Below are 24075 nucleotides of genomic sequence, written 5' to 3' on the forward strand. Positions count from 1 at the left end.
TGAGTTTTTTGTCCGTTGCAATTGTTCCATTAAAAATGGCTCTATTCGGTTTTACCCATTTTTTGTTGGGTAAAATCGTTGGTTCTAACGATTAATTCTTCATTTCCCGTCAATTGTCCTTAATTGGCCAAAATTACGAAACTTTGAGGATGCAATATGTTTGGGGTGAAACTTTGAGGATGAAATTGGCCTACCACCCAAACTTTGAGGATGAAATTGGCCAACCACCTAAACTTTGAGGATGAAAAGTGCATTTTTTCGTATAAGATATTTAATCAAATGTTATTTCTTGTCTTAATTTTAGTTATGACTATACTACATATTTATTAAATAGACATACCTTTATAATTAAAGTTAATATTTGATATTTTAGGATGCCATATATTTAAATAGATGAAAATTATTTTGAACATAACATATTAAAATAATTTTATTTATCAATCATTTTGGCCCTCCCTTCAAGGAAAAAATCTTGGTTTCGTCACTGCGTAGGAGGAAATTGGGATCTATTGCTAACAAAAGATTGTGAAAATTTACCTTTATATCCTAATTATTTGAAAAAAAATCTAATGAACAAATTTTACAAAAGAAACCTTGTTTCTTACCAACAAATTAAGTAACTAATAAAATCACCTTTAATATTGCTTTAACATATTTAATTTATGTTAAATACAAATTTTACCAGTTTCTCTTTTGTAAAAATATAAGTATATTACTTTTCAATTTTAGTTACAAACATTTATGTATTTTATGTAAATGTAGTGATTCAAAGTAAAATGCCCATAAATAGCTAGTATTTTGTTGATGTAATGCAAAAAAATCCATAAAGAGCTGGTATATTAGGGGCACAATCTTTTTTACTTTCAAATATTTAAAATTTGTTAAATGCAAAATCTACTGGTTTTCCTTTCGTAAAAGTATAAGTATAATACTTTTTCAATTTTAGTTACAAACATATCTGTATTTTACATAAATGTAATGATTCAGAGTAAAATACCCATAAATAGTTAGTATTTTGTTGATGTAATGCAAAAAACTCATAAAGAGTTGGTATGTTATGGGCAAAAATTTTTTACTTTCACATATTTAAAATTTGTTAAATATAAAATTTACTAGTTTCCCTTTAGTACGTAATACGCTTCCTCTTTGGTGGCCCCACGATGGCTTTGTTTAGTAATTAGTATTGCTTACGCTTCCTCACAAATGTTTTATTCTTAGACCCTTTATATTTATGTTAATTCCGTGACACCCCAACACATTTTGAGCTTATGCAGTACACAATATTTCCAAACCCTGGTTATAGGTCTCCACTTGCTTTTGTACAAATATTCCCTTCTTGGTCCATACATGTCAGGTTGCAACGTGCCACCTTCTTTGCCATATGCTTTACTTTCCACACCTGTCTTCAAATATCCGATTACACTACAGAATTTACCATGCAAGTGCAACTAATTCCTCAGTTCCCAAATTCAAAGTCTCAAACCCTAAATCACACATATGAAATCTACAGAATCTAAAGTTTTAGTTTCAATAAGGAAAAACTTAAAAAAAAAAAGAAATTACAGAATCTAAGGTTTTAGTTTCAACAAGAAAAAACTTAAAAAAAGGCAAAGTAATTGCAGCAAAGGTCATCCATAAACCTTAACTTCTGTACATTCATTAAAAAGAAACTAAAAAAAGGCTAAATAGTTGAGTCAATTATCCCAAAACAGATCCTCGTGTATGAATCTTAAAGCAAAACAAATACTCACTACATTTAGCTCTCGAGTCCTCATGTTATTAGGTAATAACAATGGGTTCAAATAGTAGATTAATTAGGATACTTTTTTGAAAAAATTACTGTAGCACTTTTTGGATATAAAATGTATGTGAGATAAAAAAAAAGTGGTTAAAAAATATGTTGATGACGCAAGCAAATAAATTTTGACAAATAATTCACTGTCACCATTGCTAGTAAAGTTAAACCGCATCTTGAAACCATTTTATCATCATGAACATTATAAAAGACATTAAATAGTTCTAAAATAAAATGTTATACAGTACATGTACATTTCCTTTTAAGTTAAAATGAAATGGTACCACATATATTACTACTAATTACCTGAAGCTAATCAAGAAAACATTTTATAGAATGAAATTTTAGGAAATAAAAATAGGATACAACTAAACTAAAGCCTTGTTTGATAATCCAATTCAACACTTAAATTTGATGGGTTCAGATCTTAATATGTTTAGAAGCATTTGATAACCAAAAACAAATATCTGAATTAATTAACTGGTAGTGAATTTTCTAAGCAAAACTTGCCTCCAAAACTAAGTGATAAATTATTCACTTATTACTTAATATGATATAAATTCAAATGTATTACAGTAACTACTTAACAATTTAATAACTTAATAAATTCAGATTTCAAATTTTAGTTTTTAGATTTTAGTTTTATCTAGGGTTACAAACGAGTCGAGTCTAGTTGAGTTTTGAACTTATCGAACCGAGTTGGATTTGTTAATGTACTAGCTCGTCGAGCCAAAGAAATGAAGCTCGAGTTTGACTTGACTTAGGAAAGGAAAGTTTGAGTTTGACTCGTTTCTGGTTCGTGAGTTTGGCTCAATTTTTGGTTCATGAGTAGCACGAGATATCAGGTCGAGTTTCACTCAACATTCTGGCTCGCAAGGAGCTTGAAATTAGCCCGATTTTAATTGATATAGGGGTATTTTTATAATTTCACATCAACTTAAGCTTTTCGAGCGGCTCGTCAAACAATTGAACCTAACAAATGATTGCTCAATTCGACTCGTATATATTAATGCTCAGCTCGAGCTCAGTGTTGATCAAGCTCGAGTTGAGCTCTGAGTCGATTGCAGCATTGTTTTATCAAACATACCCTAAATTAGACAAGAAGAATATGATGGGATATAATACCTGCCAATTGTCCATGCCCTGTGTATGCGAACTCATACCCTATCACAAAAGGGCTCGGGCAGCGAGCTCTGTGACCGAACAGCATGAAGATTTACTGTAACGGATTAGCAAGACTCAACATAAATCGAGAGTTCCTCTACTACAAAGTGCCAATTGAGTTCACAATTCCTCACAAGGTTGACTTAAAAAGCAATATTAAGAAAGGTAATAAGTCATAATGCCCCAATTTCACATTAGATTCAGCAACAATCTAAATTAACGATCAAAAATACCAATCTAAATCCCCAATCATAAATAATAGACAGCTTTTTCTACCACCATTTAAGTTAAGGATTGAAAAATTCGAATTAAAATCTACCTTCTAATGAATTTCAAATTAGACGGAAAAAATAAACTAAGATCAATCTTTTTTTTTGCAAAGAAAGATGAGAAATCACAGAAATTAACAGAAAATTCTCTTAAACTCTAGTGAGAAAATTGAAGAATTAGTTTAATCTACCTAAAGAATTCGATGGTCAGGAGAAAATTGTGAATAATCAGACGCAGAGAATTGGTAAATTGATTGGGAGATTTTGCATTCTGCGATTATGTGATTCTTGAGACGGGAATATAGATATGGAAGTAGGGTTATCTGCAGCTTTCACTATTTTTTGGTGCCTGGGAGGGGGTAGAGAAAACAAGAAGCATGGAGCAAGAATTTACCGGTAAGCTCTGAGTTTAGAGCTAGTGGAGGGGTAGGGCTGCAAACGAATCGAGCCGCTCGTGAGCAGCTCGAGTCGAGTTCGAACTGGCTCGAGTCGAGTTCGAGCTCGAACTCGAGTTCAAAATATTAAATTCGTTAGCTCGCGAGCCGGCTCGCGAGTTCGAGTAGATATATATATTTTTTATATTTTTTTAATTTTAAGTATATATATATATTTTTATTTTTTTAAGTATATATATTTTAAAATTTTTTTAATTTTAATAGTAAAATTACATATATATCCTTAATATTTTATTATTTATTAAAAAAATATTATTTTATTTATTTTTTTAAAAATAAAATAATTTTTATTTATTTTTTTTGGAGCTCGAGCTCGAGCTCGAGCTTGAAATTGTCAGCTCGTCGAGCTCGAGCTCGAGTTCGAGTTCAATGAAATTAAGTCAAGGCTCGGCTCGATTAGGCCAAAACTCGACTCGGTTCGACTCGTTTGCAGCCCTATGGAGGGGCTCCGGAAAATATTGAAGTGAAATTACCAGCATAACCATATTAATTCATATGAAATTCCAAAAACAGCCACCTACTCATGGTGCCATGAGCACTGTTCCTAAACTCAACTTGGTTATTAGGATATTTCCTAAAGAACGTCTTTACATATGGAAATAAGATTTTTAAAGAGACTAGATCTTGCTGATGGTTAATGTTTCAATAAGATAAAATGTCAACTTAAAAAAGAAGAAAATCAAAACCATGGAAATCCGAAGATTGTCATGCCAAAAATCAAAGCTTGATTCTAGTAGAAGTAGATGATGAAACTGACAACCCAATAAACTTTTCTGCCAGCCAGGTGGTAGTAACAACACGAAATAAAGCCGCAGACAAGACTTGGGGGATTCAAATGTTCAAGATTAAGCAAAACACAAAAGTACTAAGAAAACTATGCAACATAAAAGTTTGGTACTCCATATGCTTCAAGTCAATTTATTGGAATGGCAACCACGTCAGTGACATTTTTGGTACCGATCGGCATGGATTCCTCATATTAATTTTCATTTATTTAATGAGTAAATCTTATATACACTGATAATGTATAAATAATCACGGTTAGATACATGACACATGATCAAATTTTGAATTTTAAATTTAAATTCACATGAATTGTCATGCATCCAATGGTAATGGTATATACAATGTCAATGTATAAAAGATTAATTCCAAAAATTTAGGGCGCATTTGATAAAAATGAAGTCTGAAAACTAAATATGAAATTTGAAATCTGAAGTCTAAATCCATTAAATCATTAAATTGTTAAATATTAAATCTAATACATTTGATTGTATATCACATTCAGTGATAAGTGAATAGTTTATCATTTATTTTTAGGAGCAAGTTTTGCCTAGAAAATTCAGTGCCACTTAATCAATTTAGATGTTCAATTTTTTATTATCAAACGTATCTAAATATATTAAAATCTGAATTCATTAAATTTAAGTGTAGAATTGGCTTATCAAACAAGGTCTTAGTGTAACTATAATCATTGACCAGTGGAGCAAAATTAGATAAATTTGCTTCGAAAAGAAAATTGTAGTTGTAGTAATATCGACGGTCGTAATAAATAAATTGCTGATATATATATATATATATTATTACTCAACCTCCTTCTCATATTATTGCCTTTACTTCACATGGTAATAACCTCTTTGTCATATTATTGCCTTTACTAAATCTAATATGGTAATAACCGTTGTATTGTTGGCATTTGAAGTTACTTGGCTTTTTCTACTACATTAGGCTTGATGAGGATATTGCAAAAACAAAAATGAATGAGACAACTAAATTTGAATTTCGAGTAGAGGAAACTTTTCAAATTGAAAACATTACATATATCCAGCTTCTTTCTTCCTTTCTCTTGAAAAAAAAAAGAAATAAAAGAATAGGAATTTGCTTGCAGTCTATCTACACCTTTCGGCAATAACTACTACTGTGTATGCGCTGGTCTATATATATATTTATATATATAAAAGCTTAATCAATGCCAACAAGTTTAGTTGCATTACTTAAAAAAAAACAAAATAGTATATGCGGATTAAGATTAATTATCAATCAAGCAATACTTGAACTAGATTTTACCAACATCCAACTTAAGACATTGTTCAGCTCTAAATTATTAAATTTGGAATTTGGTTTAATTAGCTTAAATATTATCTAAATGTTCAAACTCGGTGGTTTTCAATCATAGCATAGATATATTTTGAACTTGGACCTAACTTTCCAAAAAAAAAAAAAAACTTTGACCCAAAAAGTTTAGGTTTATACGTGTATATACACTTTGATATTGCAAATGATAAGCTATTGTTCAATTTCGGTGATTTTCAAACTCGGTGGTTTATATGCATATACAAGGGGATGAAAGCTCGCGCGTGTTGGGTGCCTCTATTTAAATTTTTTTACATAATTTTTAAGAAAAATACAATAAAATTGAGAAAGCAAAAAGTATTACAGATATAAGTTATTTAAAAAAACATGTATATAAAGTAAGTATCATATCAATTGAAATAGAATTACCCATAAACAAATCTTTTCACACCCTACAAAAAATAAAGTTAATTTTTAAGTGCACATAGTGTTTCTCTACATATGTTAATCAAGAACATAGAAGGAAATATCAAAAAAAGCTAATTGAATAACATAATAAGAAAACATCCAAAGTTGAAGTTATAATATATTACTTTATATTATTCAACATCAACAAAACAAATGAGAGCAAAAATTTTTTTTTTAATGTCAAATAGATAATTCCCATCCTTATACTATAACTCATTACACGATTAAAAATGGTGAATACTTAGTTTTGTTTTTAGCCAGTTTTATCTCATCCACATCAATTTTAACAAACCTGACACTTGAAAAGAAAGAGTCAGCCTTATAAATATATATGGAAAGCTCAAAAGCATCACACAAATAATTTGGAAGTATCAGCCAATCCATCTTAACTATGATCGAGGAAGTCCCTAAGTTTTTGTGCACATAGAATCCAAAATCCAAAAAAGTTGATGCCTAATATCACTACAATAAAAATGGCCTTTAACGGCATTTAAAGGTGTCAGTATAGATAATCTAACCTGACACTTTATCTATCCTCACACCTAGGGCGAGTGTTGTCCCTTCCAATGTGGGGATAGCCTCAAATCTTTAGCAACATTCAAATGTGTCAGGAAAACCATGCTGCTATAGCATTCCCTCAGCCAACAAAAACTTTTTTTTGTGATAATCGAAAGTGTCTGTATAGCATTAGGACATCAGTAGCAGATCAGTAGGATATCCAATTTATGAAGGCATCTTGAGTTGTCTTAATATATGGTTTTAAGGACACGTAGCCATGTGAATTTACACTGCTTTGGACGACATGCCCATTTGTCAGTAGTATTTTTCGAAGCTAAGCTATGCTGACACTTTTAATTGCCAAGAGTTTTTCCCTGTTTTTTTTATATGGAAGCAACGTACAATTAGTCCTCCCTGCTATACATTCCATCAACCAGAATCCCAAGGGACTTGTAAAATTATCCCAAAGAGCAGAATGCATATAGCAATTTAAAAGAAGAAGTCGATACTCAAATATAATTCATTGAATTAAAAGTCAATAACAAGTACAAACATAGTAAGTACTAAAATCGCAAACAAGTGCTAAAAGCAAGTACTAAAATCCCAAACCAATACCGAAAGATTCTCATTTACAATAACTTGAAAGACTTTCTTGTGCACAAACTAAAACACTCTCATCCCTAATAAGCTGAAAGAAGTAGAAATAGCTTCCAAACTTTCCATTTTGTTAAGAGTCCTCAGTCATAACCATGAAGTCCCCATCATTCTTCAGCTGGTTCCACCTGTGCACAAAGACCAAGGGGATCATTAGATCATCATAGCTAGAACTAAAATTTCAGAAAATCCGCAATGTATTTAAATGCATATCTCACCAAATGACAAGGCCAAGCAACTGGTGCACCAAGTGCATCTTGAATTGTTTGTTGCAAATCATACGGTCTAATCAATTGCTCACGTGGACTCCTTGCAAATTGTATCTGTATTTCACACCAGTTTGGCCCAAGAGCTTGTCCCCCGACCTCATCCAATGGATTCAGACTCCGTAAATATCCCTTTGCCACGATTTTTGTTGGGTCAAACAAACTTTTTAGTGAAACCATATTCCCTACCTAGTAAAGATCCAACAAGTACAAGAATCAAACTCATGCCAAATTCCAGATTACAAATGTAAAAGTTTAAAAGTTGTAAATACTTACTCGAATAGTTTCAAAAGTTTAAAAAACAAAACAAAGAAATGATTATTGTAATTATAAAAAATAATAATAACAATTTTGTTAAAACATTTAACGAATCATAATCAAACTTGAAAGTGGATTTAATGGATAGCAATTTCCCATAACACAAAGGCAGATAAAGATTGCACAGAACATTTCAATTGAGGCCATGTATGGTGTACGGGCAGATGCTTGAATAAACACCATGAGCTGCAATTCCGTAAATTTGAAACCATATTTGTCCCTTCAAATTTAGTTGCTGTGTATAATAATCAAACGAACCAAAACTCACAAGCTTCCTTCCATTTCAGACCTCGGCCTTCCATTTCAAAACACTTACAAAGCCAAAACACTTACTAACACCTTATATGGGAAACAATGAAACAATGTCCAGGTCCAAATTTCATCTGTTCCATTGTACAATAAATTCTAACGTCTAACTTTCAAAGAACAATACAAGACCAATGAAATGTAGGCAAGTAATTGGCACTGACCTCAACAAAATTTTAAAAATAATACCAACTGTTATAAATAAGTTGTACTCCCTGAATTGCAAATTGGAATAAATGACAGCTAGTAGTAGAGCCCTAGCAATTGAAACAGAGAACAATAGGGCCAGCAAGCTTAGCAACTATAAAAGATACTAAATCGGATTATATTGGGACAAATCAACTTCAATCTTGAGTCCATGCTCACGAACCCAACTAATTTCCTCATTTTCATTCTCAACAACAGGATTGCCAACATCACTTTGCAAATATGTCTCAACATCCATGGTTGTGCCCATGTTATATCCAGCTCTTGCAGTGGTAGAGATAACAACTTGCCAATCCTTATCAGTTGGATCTTTCACATAAAAAACCTGTGATGCTTGTGAAGCGAGTATAAATGGCTCAACATGAGGCCTCACATTTGCAAAATTGACTACAGTAAACCCATCAGCATCTTGTTTCATTCTCGAACCATTTGATATCCAATCACATTTGAATAACACCACCCGACGACCTCCGTAAATTAATTCAATCATATTTTTCAAGACGCCGAAGTAAACTAGTTCACTCAAAACTGGATTTTGATCCCTTATACTTGCAAAACTGGATGTTGTTGCATTGACTGTAACACCACTATTCTGTGTTTTTCTTTTCTTCTCAACTTCGTTGGTGTGAAACCGAAATCCATTAACAACGTACTTGTCATGTTGGATTCCAACAACATCTGGACCTTTAGCAAGGAACTTCAAGTCTCTCAACACCGAAACATTTTGAGGAAGTTCTAACTTGTCAATCTGTAGAAAAAAAAAGAAGATGAAACTATATTTGAAGTCCTACAATTCAAATTGTACTTAATATTCAGAATTTTACTTACATGTTCAGCAAACCAACAAGCAAAATTTTCGCTGTGCAAGCGCTCTTTTAGATGCTGTGGAACTTGAGGATGTCCTTCTTCTATCAATCTACGATACTGCCTAGAAGTACATGAGTCAAAATTATAATCATACGTTGAATTCTACAATAAAATTTTAATGCATCAAGTTGTAGTTGAACTTACTCTATGTAAGGTGTGACAACATCACAGTTAAATAAAATATACTGATGTGCTTTACTCAAGATATGAGCATCAAAGACTGTTGGCTTGCCCCTCCCCAAAGGATGTCCTGATTCAGAGAATATATCTAAACCCTCTTCAATTTTCTTATGTACTTCTTCATTTCTGCTTGGACGATTAAATTTTGTCTCAACATAGTCCGCAAGATACAACGAGCAAAAGTTTATGCATTCTTCTGCCAAGTAGCCTTGAGCAATCGAACCTTCAGGCCTACTTTTATTTCGAACATAAGATTTTAAAGTTCCTAGGTATCTAAAGTATCATCATTCCAAACTCTCTGTTTAGTTCCACAAATCAAAGAAAGAAAAAAAGTAATAAACATTTAAGGCATAATTAGAATTACAAGCAGTACCTCTCTACAGGATACATCCAACGATAATACACCGGGCCACCTAATTTCACTTCAGTTGCCAAATGAATAGTTAAATGCACCATGACATCGAAGAATGTTGGTGGAAAGCATTTCTCAAGATCGCAGAGTATAACGGCAATTTCACTTTCCAAACGAACCACATCTTGAGGATAAATAACTTTAGAACAAAGCTGCCTGAAGTATCTACTCAATCGAATCAAAGGATAGCGCATTGATTTTGGCAAAGTCTTTCTCAAAGTTATAGGCATCAATTGCTGCATTAGGATATGATTATCATGACTTTTAAGCCTCGAAATTCTTGGTGGTTTTACTCGAACGCATCTTGAGACGTTAGCTGCATAACCATCTGGAACTTTCACTTTTTTTAGCACATTGCAAAACATAGTTTTTTGTTGTTTATCCATTGCAAAGGAAGATGGAGGTAAGTACACCTTTCCAGGTTCTGTCTCAATGGGATGCAGCTATTTTCTTATTCCCATTTCTCTCAAATCACGGCGGGAATTATAATGGTCCTTTGCTTTATCCTTAATGTCCAACAATGTCCCCCAAATGGTTTCACAAACTGTGAGGACCCGTAAATTTTCTCTATTTCATAATATTTTATTTTATTTTCTTGCATGCATTTTCTTCATTTAACCCTATTATATTGATTTTCGAGAGATTTTTATAAGTGAGTATAGGTTTTAAATCATTTTCATAAAATAAGTTAGTTCATGATAAGTTTGAAGTGCGTTATAGATGTGGGACCCGCTAGTGCGCTAAGTGCGATAAATTTTTGACGATTAATTAAAGTTTTGTATTAAGAAATGTTATTTTACCAGGTGCTAGGAGATAACTGGAGGTTAGCTAGATTAATTTGTATTGGGAGACAAGAGGATGAGAACAACATTAAAAGGTGCTAGGTGTCGCGATCCGATTGGAGTTGGACTTTGACCTAACTTTCTTACCTTTACTAAATACCAAAAATTTGACCAAAAATATCCCATTTCTTCTTCCTTCTTGGCCGAACACTTGAGAGAAAGAAAGAGAGGAAAAGTTTCATCTTCAACTTCAAATCCAAGTCAAATCTTAAGTTCCAACCATTAGAATCTCAAATTACTCCATAGAAACGTCTTGCTAGGAGGATTAAGGAGGTTGGTGGAGTTGTTTTGGAAAGGAAAGACCTAAGTTGCTAGCTTTCTTGAGTTGTTGAGGTAAGTTGCTAAGAAAGTTCCTTCTTTGCTTTCATAATGGTTTATTAGAGGCTTTTGTGGCTAAATATGTTGATTTATAGTAGGTTTGATGGTTGGAAGTGGAGTTTTGATGGAGTTTTGATTTCTTATTGATTTTTCTATTTTTATATAGAAATTATTGTTTAGTCATGGATTGATGGGTTGTTATAGTGTAAAATGGAGTTGGTATATGTTGGATATGATTGGTTGCGGAAAATTTCTGGTTTGGTGCGGAAATTCCAGTTTAGGGTTTCAACTAACCCTGTTCTGCCCGTTTCTGTTCAGCCATTATGGAGGCCGAATTGGCCTTAGATTAAAACATAAAGGTTGTAGGAAATAATATTTTATAACTTTCTGTAAAATTTCAGCTCGATCGGAGCACTGTAACATGTGAAATGACCGAAATACCCTTGACTGCCCATAAGTCCTGTTTCGGGAACAGTTTTCTGTCTTCGTGGAGATTTCAATATTTTGACTCTGAAAATGCATGATTTAGCTTTGGAGGCCTTCATAAGAAATGTAGGTATATATCTTGGCTTCAAAACGCCATAAGATACACCTCAATCGGACTATGGTTGCCTGAGTTATTGTCGTTTAAGCATAGTGCGGTTAACTAGCCTGATTGTGGGACTCTGGTTTTGTAATTTGAAATTTTGATCTGGTTACACTATGAACTGTACTGAGTGATCTTCATCAAAGTTGTATTCCTTTATCTTAGCTTCAAAACGGTATAAATTGCACACCAATTTGATAAGCGTAGCTTCGGTTGTGCCCGTTACGCTAAGTGACGGCAAATATGTCTTTTATTTTATGACTTAAACTTTATTTCCGGACATTTTCCTAGTTTGATTTTGTACTTGTATGACCATGAGCCTAGTTGAAGGGCTATTGTATTGAGATTTCTTATGTGTTTAATTGGACTGAGTTGAGGAAAAACAATGAAACCATAAATGGCTGGAATATAGCAAAATACAGAGGGCATGCTGCCCAAAATTTTAGGGCTACGTGATTCCTTCAAATTGAGTTGATATTCGTAAAAATGAAGGGTTTTGGGGGGTTGTTTGTACCCTATGACCAACTATTATCTTTTACTCAAAAGTCATATTTTTATTCTTCTGTACTAGTACTTAACCTGGAAAGGCGTACGACATGTAGTCGAGCCTCATTCATGCATTCCATTTACTGGGTTTGTGGATGTGCGAACTATAATTGTTTTATCTTGATTATTTTAGCATTTCTTGGCGATTAAAGCCACTTTGGGTAAAAACTTTTGAAGTATCTGTACTGGAACCGGTGAGTGTACCACTCCCCTCATTTGTTGCTTAACTTGGTTTCTGTACATGAAATCTGTGATTTCAATGACTGTACTATCTGTTTATTCTATTTGAGACGAGGGTGTACTGTATCACACTCGTTCTCTTGACTGTCTGTATGCCTATTTAATGTGTGTAATCTGTTATCTGTATCTGAGTCTGTTCAGACGTCGTTTGGAGGCTGGTATCCAACGACTTTTCTGTGACCTCTGAGATCAACACCTGTGGCTAGTTACTCGAGTCGGGCCGGCAAGGGTCTGGTCGATTAGATAACGAACCACGGTAGTCTGTTTCTGGGAATCTTTGGGTATTGAGACCCTTGATTACAGTATACTCGAGTATTACCGCTTCTGTTTCTGTTGAGGTGTTCGGGCCCGATAAGGGGTATGTTTGGTGGATGAAATTTGGTGTAAAGTGGGGTCTACGGACATGTTGGTTCTATATACGTTGACGGAGAGTCAACGGGTTTGGATCAAGTTCTGCCATAGAAATCTGGCTCCTGAGAGCCACCTGTATCCTTCCTATTTGAATCATGGTGCCTAACTGCTTTACTTTATATCTGGCTTGTATACTTGATTGGTTAAACATGAAATGCCAAGATTTGCCTGTTATTAGTTTGGTACCTCATTGAGTATAAGTTCACCCCCTTCCCGTTATATTTGTTTTCCTTTCAGGAGAAACTTTGAATCCTTGATTTTGGAAGAAAGGGTCGAGCTAGTGTAAATATTATTTTGTTAAGCTCTTTTGTAACTGAAACCCGAATTGTATTTTTAATTGTATGAATACTTTGGTTTGTACTTTAGTTTAGTTAATTTGTTAAAGACTCCGATGTAAATATATGTATAAGTGTTTAACCTATTAAGTGTATTCATTTGAGATATTAAGATTTTATGGTTTGGTAAGCATGTTCTCACCTTAGTAGTCTCCGATTGTTCATTTTTCTTTGGGTCCTATCGCGCGTAATATAGGGTTTGTGAGATTCGACACCGTAGTCCTGGCGAGATTTGGGCAGGCGGTCCGCCGAACCCTTTGGTTCGCCTTAGGGGGAGGTGGGGCTGTCACAGGTGGTATCAGAGCTGCTTCGCGTGGTCTTTGCGCGGAGTGAGATTGGGCCAAGTGGTGTTATGGTCCTGATTTTGTGAATGCGTCTAAAGGTATAAGTGCTCTTTTGAGCATAAATTATGAACCGTGCACGTTATAAGTGTAAAAATCTTTATCATGGCACCTGAGGAAGATATATATGTATGTTGGGTAGGAATCTTTAATATGGATGATTTACTCTTGGGACCGGCTGGCTCGAGTTGTGAATTATCTTATTTAGGATTCTAAAGAGATGAGAGCCTAGGTTAGAAAAGACTTGGGTGAACTAGAAATTTGATTCTATGGAATTTCATGTGGTTTGTTTGGGTGTTAGAAAGCATGATTAACCTGGATTAAGATATAAATTGTGGTATTCTCGTAGATTATGGATGGATGCCTAGGGGGAAAATAACTTTTTGTTATTTGCTTTTGTGCTTTTAACCTAGTTCGTCTATAGTACTTTTGGATGACCCCACTACCTTCAGGGATCTCTTTTTGTTGTATCTAGCTGACTGCTACTGTGTGACTGGTTCGGTACAGTTGTGTTATGTATATTTGATCTGTGTGTACCTCTTGTTACTTGCTTATGCCTGTAATTATCTTTGAAGTTATATTTCCGCTTCGACCCTAGATTGGTTAGACCAATGGAGGGTACTCGTAGTGGACGAGGACGTGGGCGCGGAGGTAAGCAACTCTCGAATGAAAGGGGTAATCGAGAATCTATACCTGAACCAAATCCTGAACCTAGGGTTGACCCAAATGCTCAAGTAGCCGCTGCTATCCAGTGCATGACTGATCTGCTAGCCCATGTAGTGGAACACCAGGGCCAGAACCCTAATCCTCAACCTGGAAATCGTGGTAACCATATAGAGGGCGAGGATAAAGCTCTTGAAAGATTTCAAAAATTCTCTCCACCAAAATTCCTTGGAGAACTAGATCCTAAAGTGGCTGAGAGGTGGCTAGAGAAGATGATCGATACATTTGCTGCGTTACATTATATGGAGGAGAGACAAGTGACCTTCGCTGTCTTCCAATTGGAGGGGGCAGTCCAATCTTGGTGGAATATCGTTAGACTGAAATGGGAAAGAGAACAAACCCCGAGCGCATGGGCGAACTTCATGAGGGAATTCAACACCAAATTTTTTCCTCCTCTAATCCAAGAAAAGAAGGAAGATGAATTCATTCGATTTCGCCAAGGAACTCAGACCGTGGCCGAGTATGAGAGTCAATTTACTCGATTATCTAAGTTTGCGCCCGAATTGATTGTAACCGAATAAAGACATATAAGACTTTTTGTCCAGGGATTAAATGTTGAGATTCAGAAGGACCTGGCTGTAGCCCAACTTAGTACCTTTAGTGATGCTGTGGAGAAAGCCCAGCGGGTTGAAAATGCAAGGCAACAGGTGAGAAACTTCCAAGCCAAGAAAAGGAGCTTCCCTGGGAGTAGCTCGAAACAAGAAGATAAGCGTACACCCCCTAGGATTGGAAAGGGAAACGGGGGAGTACGACAACCGGGGATGTCGCGTGATGTCTCACAGGGGGGATCGGTCTCTGCTACTCTTGGTCCCTGTGGATATTGCGGAGGGCCAAATCATACGGAGGTAAATCGTTGGAAAAAAGAGGGAAAATGTCTGCGTTGTGGAAGCGCCGATCATCGGATTGCCGACTGCCTAGTTCGATTGCGAAAAGGAAAAGGAATCCGGCAACCAACTGAGACTAACCCTGGACAGTCGAAAGGGGAAGGGAATGGATCGAAGGCACCGACTCAGGTGTATTCTCTAGAGCACTATCAGGTTCCTGACTCGCCTAAGGACGTTGAAGGTACGATCCGTTGGTTACCTTAGATTTTGATAGATCCCGTTCATAAGAAAATTTCGAGGACGAAATTTCTTAAAGGGGGAGAGAGTGTGTTATAGATGTGGGACCCGCTAGTGCGCTAAGTGCGATAAATTTTTGACAATTAATTAAAGTTTTGTATTAAGAAATGTTATTTTACCATGTGCTAGGAGATAACTGGAGGTTAGCTAGAATAATTTGTATTGGGAGACAAGAGGATGAGAACAACATTAAAAGGTGCTAGGTGTCGCGATCCGATTGGAGTTGGACTTTGACCTAACTTTCTTACCTTTACTAAATACCAAAAATTTGACCAAAAATATCCCATTTCTTCTTCCTTCTTGGCCGAACACTTGAGAGAAAGAAAGAGAGGAAAAGTTTCATCTTCAACTTCAAATCCAAGCCAAATCTTAAGTTCCAACCATTAGAATCTCAAATTACTCCATAGAAACGTCTTGCTAGAGAGGATTAAGGAGGTTGGTGGGGTTGTTTTGGAAAGGGAAGACCTAAGTTGATAGCTTTCTTGAGTTGTTGAGGTAAGTTGCTAAGAAAGTTCCTTCTTTGCTTTCATAATGGTTTATTAGTGGCTTTTGTGGCTAAATATATTGATTTGTAGTAGGTTTGATGGTTGAAAGTGGAGTTTTGATGGAGTTTTGATTGGTATATGTTGGATATGATTGATGGAGTTTTGATTGGTATATGTAGGGCTACGCGATTCCTTCAAGTTGAGTTGATTTTAGTAAAAATGAAGGGTTTTGGGGGTTGTTTGTAACCCTATGACCAACTGTTATCTTTTACTCAAAAGTCATATTTTTATTCTTCTGTACTAGTACTTAACCTGGAAAGGCGTACGACATGTAGTCGAGCCTCATTCATGCATTCCATTTACTGGGTTTGTGGATGTGCGAACTATAATTGTTTTATCTTGATTATTTTAGGGTTTCTTGGCGATTAAAGCCACTTTGGGTAAAAACTTTTGAAGTATCTGTACTGGAACCGGTGAGTGTACCACTCCCCTCATTTGTTGCTTAACTTGGTTTCTATACATGAAATCTGTGATTTGAATGATTGCACTATCTGTTTATTCTGTTTGAGATGAGGGTGTACTGTATCACACTCGTTCTCTTGTCTGTATGTATGCCTATTTACTGTGTGTAATCTGTTATCTGTATCTGAGTCTGTTCGGACGTCGTTTGGAGGCTGGTATCCAACGACCTTTCTGTGACCTCTGAGCTCAACACCTGTGGCTAGTTACTCGAGTCGGGCCGGCAAGGGACTGGTCGATTAGATAACGAACCACGGTAGTCTGTTTCTGGAAATCTTTGGGTATTGAGACTCTTGATTACGGTATACTCGAGTATTACTACTTCTGTTTCTGTTGAGGTGTTCGGGTCCGGTAAGGGGTATGTTTGGTGGACGGAAGTTGGTGTAAAGTGGGGTCTACGGACATGTTGGTTCTATATACGTTGATGAAGAATCAACGGGTTTGTATCAAGTTCTGCCATGAAAATCTGGCTCTTGAGAGCCACCTGTATCCTTCCTATTTGAATCATGGTGCCTAACTGCTTTACTTTATATTTGGCTTGTATACTTGATTGGTTAAACATGAAATGCCAAGATTTGCCTGTTATTAGTTTGGTACCTCATTGATCGTAAGCTCACCCCCTTCCTGTTATCTTTGTTTTCCTTTCAGGAGAAACTTTGAATCCTTGATTTTGGAAGAAAGGGTCGAGCTAGTGTAAATATTATTTTGTTAAACTCTTTTGTAACCGAAACCCGAATTGTATTTTTAATTGTATGAATACTTTGTTTTGTACTTTAGTTTAGTTAATTTGTTAAAGATTTCGGTGTAAATATATGTATAAGTGTTTAACCTATTAAGTGTATTCATTTGAGCTATTAAGATTTTATGGTTTGGTAAGCATGTTCTCACCTTAGTAGTCTCCGATTATTTGTTTTTCTTTGGATCGTATCGCGCGTAATATAGGGTTTGTGAGATTCGACTCCGTAGTTCTGGCGAGAGTTGGGCAGGTGGTCCACCGAACCCTTTGGTTCGCCTTAGGGAAAGGTGGGGCTGTCACACAAACATTCTTCTCAATGTGCATGAAGTCAAGATTATGTCTTAAGACATTATCTTTCCAATATGGCAAGTCAAAGAAAATACTCCTCTTTTTTCAATTAAAAGGCAGCTTCGGATTACCTTTCAGATGTTTTCCAAATTTAATTTGCAAGTCTCCCAATTCACTCACAATCATATCCCCAGTTTGCAAAGGTGGTCGCTTTCCATATTCTTCGGTGCCACCAAAGAATTGGGCTTGCTTTCTAAATTTATGCTTACTATCTAAGAATCTACGATGACCCATATAGCAATATTTGAAACTATGAGTCAACCGTCATGCATGAGTGAACTTGTGACAAACAGGACAAGCATATTCACCTTTAGTGCTCCACCCAGATAACATTGCATATCCAGGGAAATTACTAATGGTCCACAACAGAGCTGCATGCAATTGAAAATTTTCTTTTTGGGATGCATCATAAGTTTGAATGCCAAAATCCGACAATTCGGTCAGTTCTTTAACTAGAGGCTGTAGATAAATATCAATATTATTTCCAAGAGAGGATGGTCCGGGTATTAACAAGGACAACATGAAGTACGGTTGCTTCATACACATCCACGGAGGTAAGTTATATGGTATTAAAACTACAGGCCAAGTACTGTGTGTAGAACTCATGTTGTTGAATGGATTAAACCCGTCAGATGCCAACCCCAATCTAACATTTCGACAATCCTTAGCAAATTCTCGATATAGATGGTCAAAAGTTTGCCAAGTTGGAGAATCAGCTGGATGTCTCATACAACCATATTTTGTACGTTTTTCCTCATGCCATCTTATTTGAGATGCAATTTTAGAAGACATAAATAGTCTTTGTAATCTAGCTTTTAAGGGAAAATGCCACAACACTTTTTGAGGAATTTTTCTTTTTTCACCAGTTGGATTATTTTCTGAAACAACCCACCTAAGCTCGTTACATGTTTCGCATGAAGCTCTTTTTTCAGCACTACCCCAATAAAGAGAACAATCATTAGGACATGCATCGATCTTTTCATAACCCAGCCCCAATGTATTCATCAATTTCTCAGCCTCATAGTAAGAAGAAGGCAAATTAGTCATGGCCTCCGGAAATGCTTCTCTTAGCAGCTCAACAAGCATATTAAAAATCTTGTTACTCATCTTACCAAGGTATTTTAGGTGAAGCAAACGAATAATGAAAGACAACTTTGAGAAATTTTTGCAACCACTGTACAAATCCTGTTGAGAATCATCAATCAATTTGTAAAATTTTTCAGCCTCTGAAATAGGAAAGTCCCCTTCTCTATTCAATTCATTTGTTCCATGTGGCATCCCAAACACATCATGGACCAAGTCTTGCATGTCATTAGTCCCATTTGAAACCCCAATTGATGTATTTTCAGAATTAGATGTGGCTTCATTGTAGTTTGAAAGTTCTCCATGTGCTATCCAATTATTATAACCCTTGATAAAGCCTACCACTTTCAAATGATCATATGCTTCTATTTTAGTCACACAAACACCTATGCCGCAATCTTTGCAAGGACACAAAATCATTCCGTCACAACTTGATCTAGAAAATGCATAGTTTAGAAACATTTGAAGTCCTGCCTCATACTTTTCACTTGTTCTTGGAAAATCCATCCAACTTTTATCCATACTTTTAATATAAATAAATGTTCTCCAACAAGCTTCCAACAGCATGAAAATAACAACTACACATTAGTACTAAATCAAGCAGTCTCTAATTGCAAGTTCAAGAATTTACAGACTCCTAAATCAAGCAGCCCAGCGAATAAAGGAAATCAACAAAATGCACAATTTCTCAACAATCTGTCAAAACAGAAATTGCAAGCAAGCGAATAGAAATTTTATTTACCTAATAACAGGACAAAGCTCTTCATACCAACGCCTGTGTTTGCGTCTTCACAAAATTCCTAAGTTCAATCTGAAATGTCAAAGGTTAAACAAACATATGACCGTGAAGACTAAAGCTGAATTTCAAGACTCTTACTAAATTTCCATCAAAGTATACATACATCTGTCACAGTCATGTCTTAATGGACTAGTTTCCAAGTTATGGGAGTTTGATGCATGAAAGTATACACATTGACATAATTGTAACTCAAAGAAGCTTGAATTAGGTTGATAGGGACAAATGCACGGTGACTGTTAAGAAGGTTTTGATTGATTAATTTATTGAAGTTAGATGACCAATGGGGTTAGATTTCAGCCATCAACCTCGCTTCGCTCTCAGCTTGCTGTCTTGCTTGGCTGTATCAGTGTGACAGATTATTTAATATCTACTAGCTGTATCAATGTGCATAGAAACAGAAACCAATAATGTTGCTTAGCATTAGATCCAAAGAAACAAGGAAACCAAGAAACCTCTACACTAGCCGACTAAATTTAAGCCAACTAAAACTTGAAAGAAAAATATATCACAAGAACATAGTAAGGGGTTCTTTTCACATTTGGATAAATGTTGCTGCACAAAATCAAGAATGAAGAAAAATATGAAGATTGTTGCTTAAAGAGAACTTCAATTATAACTAAGTTTCATAGATTAACATTAAAAGAGATTCAGAGAAAATAATGAAAAACGGGGGGGAGGGGGGTTGACATTTTATCGAACAGGTTATGGGCAACAGGTTCATTGTGTTTACCACTTTCTTTTGGAACAACATATGCCTGAAGTATCTTCCCGCTTTCCCAATGTAGAACTCCAATCTTCTAACTTTTACTCCTTGCCTGCCCTTCCAGATGTCTTAGCCGAGGGACAACAGTTGATGTTAGAAAAGATGAAGATGGTTTTCAAGGTGCTTGGATTCCTATAACTTTCTTTTGGCCAAGATATAGCTTGTTTGCGGAGAGGTGAGAGAGATGACAAGAAGAAAATTTTGGTCGACACATATAGCTTGTTTGCCGGCAGAATGAAACTTCAAAGTATTTCACCAAGTGTTTCACCAAGTATTTCACCAAAGTGTTTTGGATTTTGCCGGCAAAATGTTTTGGCAAATTTTCACCAAGTTTTGGCAAAATAAAACGACATCGTTTTGTGTCTTTTTTTTGTCATCTCACATTTTTTCGAGTGTCATGATAGGTAGTCTAAAGGCACATTATTATTTTTATATCAGATAAAATAAAAAAATTTATAGTACATATTATTGAGTTGATTAATAAGTGTCATGATAGGATTACTATAATAACACAAACCAGAAAGTGTCCTTATAGGAATGTCAGGAAAGACTATTTTTGTTGTAGTGTATATTTTTGGCCTTATCAAGCAATCCGTCAAGTATGATGTGGATTGGAGCATAGAATTTATAATTGTTCTGATCAATAGGAAAACAAAACATAACATGATCCAAAAGTAGGATTTTTAGAAGGAAATAAATTTATAGGCTCATGTTGATGGAAATCCATTGAGAACTAATAAATTGAAATTAAGAGTTGGCTCGTAGAACTTATTGAGGATAATTTTTGCACTTTTGCCTCTCCTAAAAGCAATCAGTAATGTGGGCACCGAATTTGTTGCATTGGACAAACAAACATGAGTAAAACTTCTTTGGGAACTCAAGACGTCTATTTCATAATGTGACAGCCCCACCTCACCCTAAGGCGAACTAAAGGGTTCAGCGGACCGCCTGCCCAGCTCTCGCCAGGACTACGGAGTCAAATCACTCAAACCCTAGATAGGACGCGCGAGAACTCAACGAAAACGTACAATTGGAGACCACCCAAGGTTAAACAGAGCTTACCAAACCATACGGAAGTACGAGACGTCAATTAAACGCTTATACATAGATTTACATCGGAGTCTTGAACCAATGAACCAAAATACGAGCCAGAGTATTCACACTATACAAAAGACAATTAGGGTTTCAGTTACAGAAGAGCATAAACAAAAGAAGTCCTACAACTGGCTCAACTCTTTTCTTCCAAAAATCTTGGTTTCAAAACATGGAACCCTGTAAGGAAAAACAAAGGTAACAGAAAAGGGTGAGCTTGCTCTCAATGAGGTACCAGACATATAGCAGTAAAATCATGGCATTTCACATTTAACAAATCAGGTACACATGCCAGAGGTAAGGTAAAGTAATTAGAACCAATGATTCAAATAGGAAGGATACAGGTGGCTCTCAGGAGCCAAATTCCCATTTGCTTCACCGAAGCTTGATCGAAATAATAGTTGACACTCCGTCAACGCTAAAGGAGTAACCAATACTGTAGACTCCACTTTCTCCGATTCCTTCCACCTCACATACCCCTACCGGGCCCGAAATCCAATCAGTTCAGAAATGGTAATACTCGAGTATACCGGAATCAAGGGTCTCAGTACCCAAAGATCCCAAAACAGACTACCGTGGTTCGTTATCTAATCGACCAGGCCCTTGCCGGCCCGACTTGAGTAACTAGCCACAGGGGTTGAGCTCAGAGGTCACAGAAAGGTCGTTGGATACAAGCTTTCAAACGACGTCAGAACAGATACAGATACAGATACTAGATACAGATAGCAGATTCAAAAACGCACTCAAAATTGGCATATGAACAGACAAGAGAACGAGTGTGATAAAGTACACCCTCGTCTCAAACAGAATAAACAGATAGTTCAGTCGTTCATATCACATATTGCATGTACAGAAACCGAGTTAAACAATAACAAGTGAGGGGAGTGGTACACTCACCGGTTTCAGTACAGATACCTCAAAATTTTTTGCCCAAAAGAGAGCTTTAATCACCAAGAAACCCTAAAATAATCAAGGTGAAACAATTATGGTTCCCACTTTCACGAATCCAGTACACGAAATGCATAAATAAGACTCAACTATAAGTCGTGTGCCTGATCAAATTAGCTACCAGTGCAAAGAAATAACAATGTAATTTTGGAGTAAAAGGTGGCGGTTGGTATCAAAGACATGAACAACCCTAAAACCCTTCGCTCAAGTCACAAGTAAATCCAACTAGCCTTGAAGTAACATTTCGGCAGCATATCCCTTGTGTTTACATATTTTCCAGCCATTAATGGCTTCATTATTTCCTCAAATCAGTCCCAACATCTCATACAAAAATAATCTCATTTCCAAAAGCCGTTCACTAGGCTTAAAGTCATTCAAGTACAAAATAGCTAGGAAAATAGCTAGGAAAATGACCGAAAATGAAAGTCAATCCCTAAAATATTCAAATAAGCACAATAAGACTCGATTACAAGTCATAAACCAATTCCAAATACCACCAAAATAGGGCTCCATAAGAATGTATAAGCACTAGAGTAAACCAGGGAAATCCGGAAATGGACTTAAGCTCTAAACCATAAAAACAGTTTTTGACATCATTTTGCGGTTTTCGAACCATTGGCACTACCATTATCGGATAGAGGTGCAAGATACACTATTTCGAAGCTAAGAGATAGGGCTACAATGTTGAAGAAGACTACTCTGTCCAGTTTCGAGTGTAACCAGGTAAAAAATGCAAGATATTAAACCAGAACCGCAAAAACAGGTTCACAAACCGCATTCTGGTTCAAACATCATAAGTCAGGCTACCTAAGTCCAAATCAAGTAATTCCAAAGCCATCCGAAAGATAAGATACATGGATACAATTCATCAGAAAACCTCAACAACCAATTCCGAAGTATTCCCAACCAAAATAACCAATTACAGACGCAATTATCAAATGCGGGTGAAACCAGGGCAGCATGGGTAATTCAGTCTTTTCATAAGTTACGTTGCTCCGATTGACCTGAAATTTTGCAGGCATCTCTAAAATATCATTCCCTATAACTTTTATATTTTAACCCAAGGCCAATTAGGCCTCTAACTATGAGGTACTGTGCCGGGCAGAATGTGAAATAATGAAACCCTAACTTTCCAACTTTCTTCCAAAACAGAAATTTCCTACAATTAACCACTTTTTCCACCTTCTAGCTTCCTTAAATATCATTTCCAATCATCATACATGACCACATAATAATAATCATATGAAAACAGAAAATTCTCCAATAATTATAAAACTTCACCAATTCAACCAAAATCAAGATATAATCCATAAAATTATATCTTAAACTACCACAAATCATGAATTAAACATCATTAGATGGAGGAGAGGGGTCCTTCACTACTCACCTTAGTAATACAAGAGAGAGAGCAACTAATCACCTTAGCCTTCCAAACAACTCCACTAAACACCTCACAATCACTAAGTGAAGGGGTTTTATGGAACAAATGCAAGATCAAATGGTTGATTTGTTGAATTTGAGCAAGATAGAAGCAAGTATTTGAAGAGCTTTTCCCTTTCTTTTTGCTTGAGATGGCCGGCCAAGAAGAAGAAGAAAATGGTAAATTTTTGGTAATTTTTTTGATTTATTTGGTCAAATGGTAAAAGGTGAATAATAGTCATAAATTACAACCAATCTCTAAGTGACACTTGTCACTTCATTAAATGCATAGCTATCACTTTGTTCCCTCTCACACCAATCCACTTGGGTAACCTCTAATTATCTCTTAGCACCCGATAAATTAAACCCGGTATACACAACTTAACCTAATTGACCGAATTTTATCAAACTTACCGCACTAGCGGGTCCCACATCCGATATACGCTCTTAATTTCTCAAAAACTAACCGATACTAGAAAAATCATTTA

The 24075-nt window shown here is 35.8% G+C and overlaps 1 protein-coding gene across 1 annotated transcript; it reads right to left on the minus strand.

The window, feature by feature from the left end:
- Positions 1 to 17747: 17747 nt before the first annotated feature.
- Positions 17748 to 19088, minus strand: LOC113740916 (uncharacterized). Its single transcript, XM_027268430.2, has one exon. The coding sequence runs from the start codon at positions 19086 to 19088 to the stop codon at positions 17748 to 17750; it is 1341 nt and encodes a 446-aa protein (XP_027124231.2).
- Between the last annotated feature and the right edge of the window lie 4987 nt (positions 19089 to 24075).

The sequence above is a fragment of the Coffea arabica genome, chromosome 4e, assembly GCF_036785885.1.
Source record: "Coffea arabica cultivar ET-39 chromosome 4e, Coffea Arabica ET-39 HiFi, whole genome shotgun sequence".
In the NCBI taxonomy this organism is placed as follows: domain Eukaryota; kingdom Viridiplantae; phylum Streptophyta; class Magnoliopsida; order Gentianales; family Rubiaceae; genus Coffea; species Coffea arabica.

Bases quoted from the DNA above. Each gene is read 5' to 3' on its own strand.
- LOC113740916 (XM_027268430.2), bottom strand. From the start codon at position 19,088: ATGGATAAAAGTTGGATGGATTTTCCAAGAACAAGTGAAAAGTATGAG.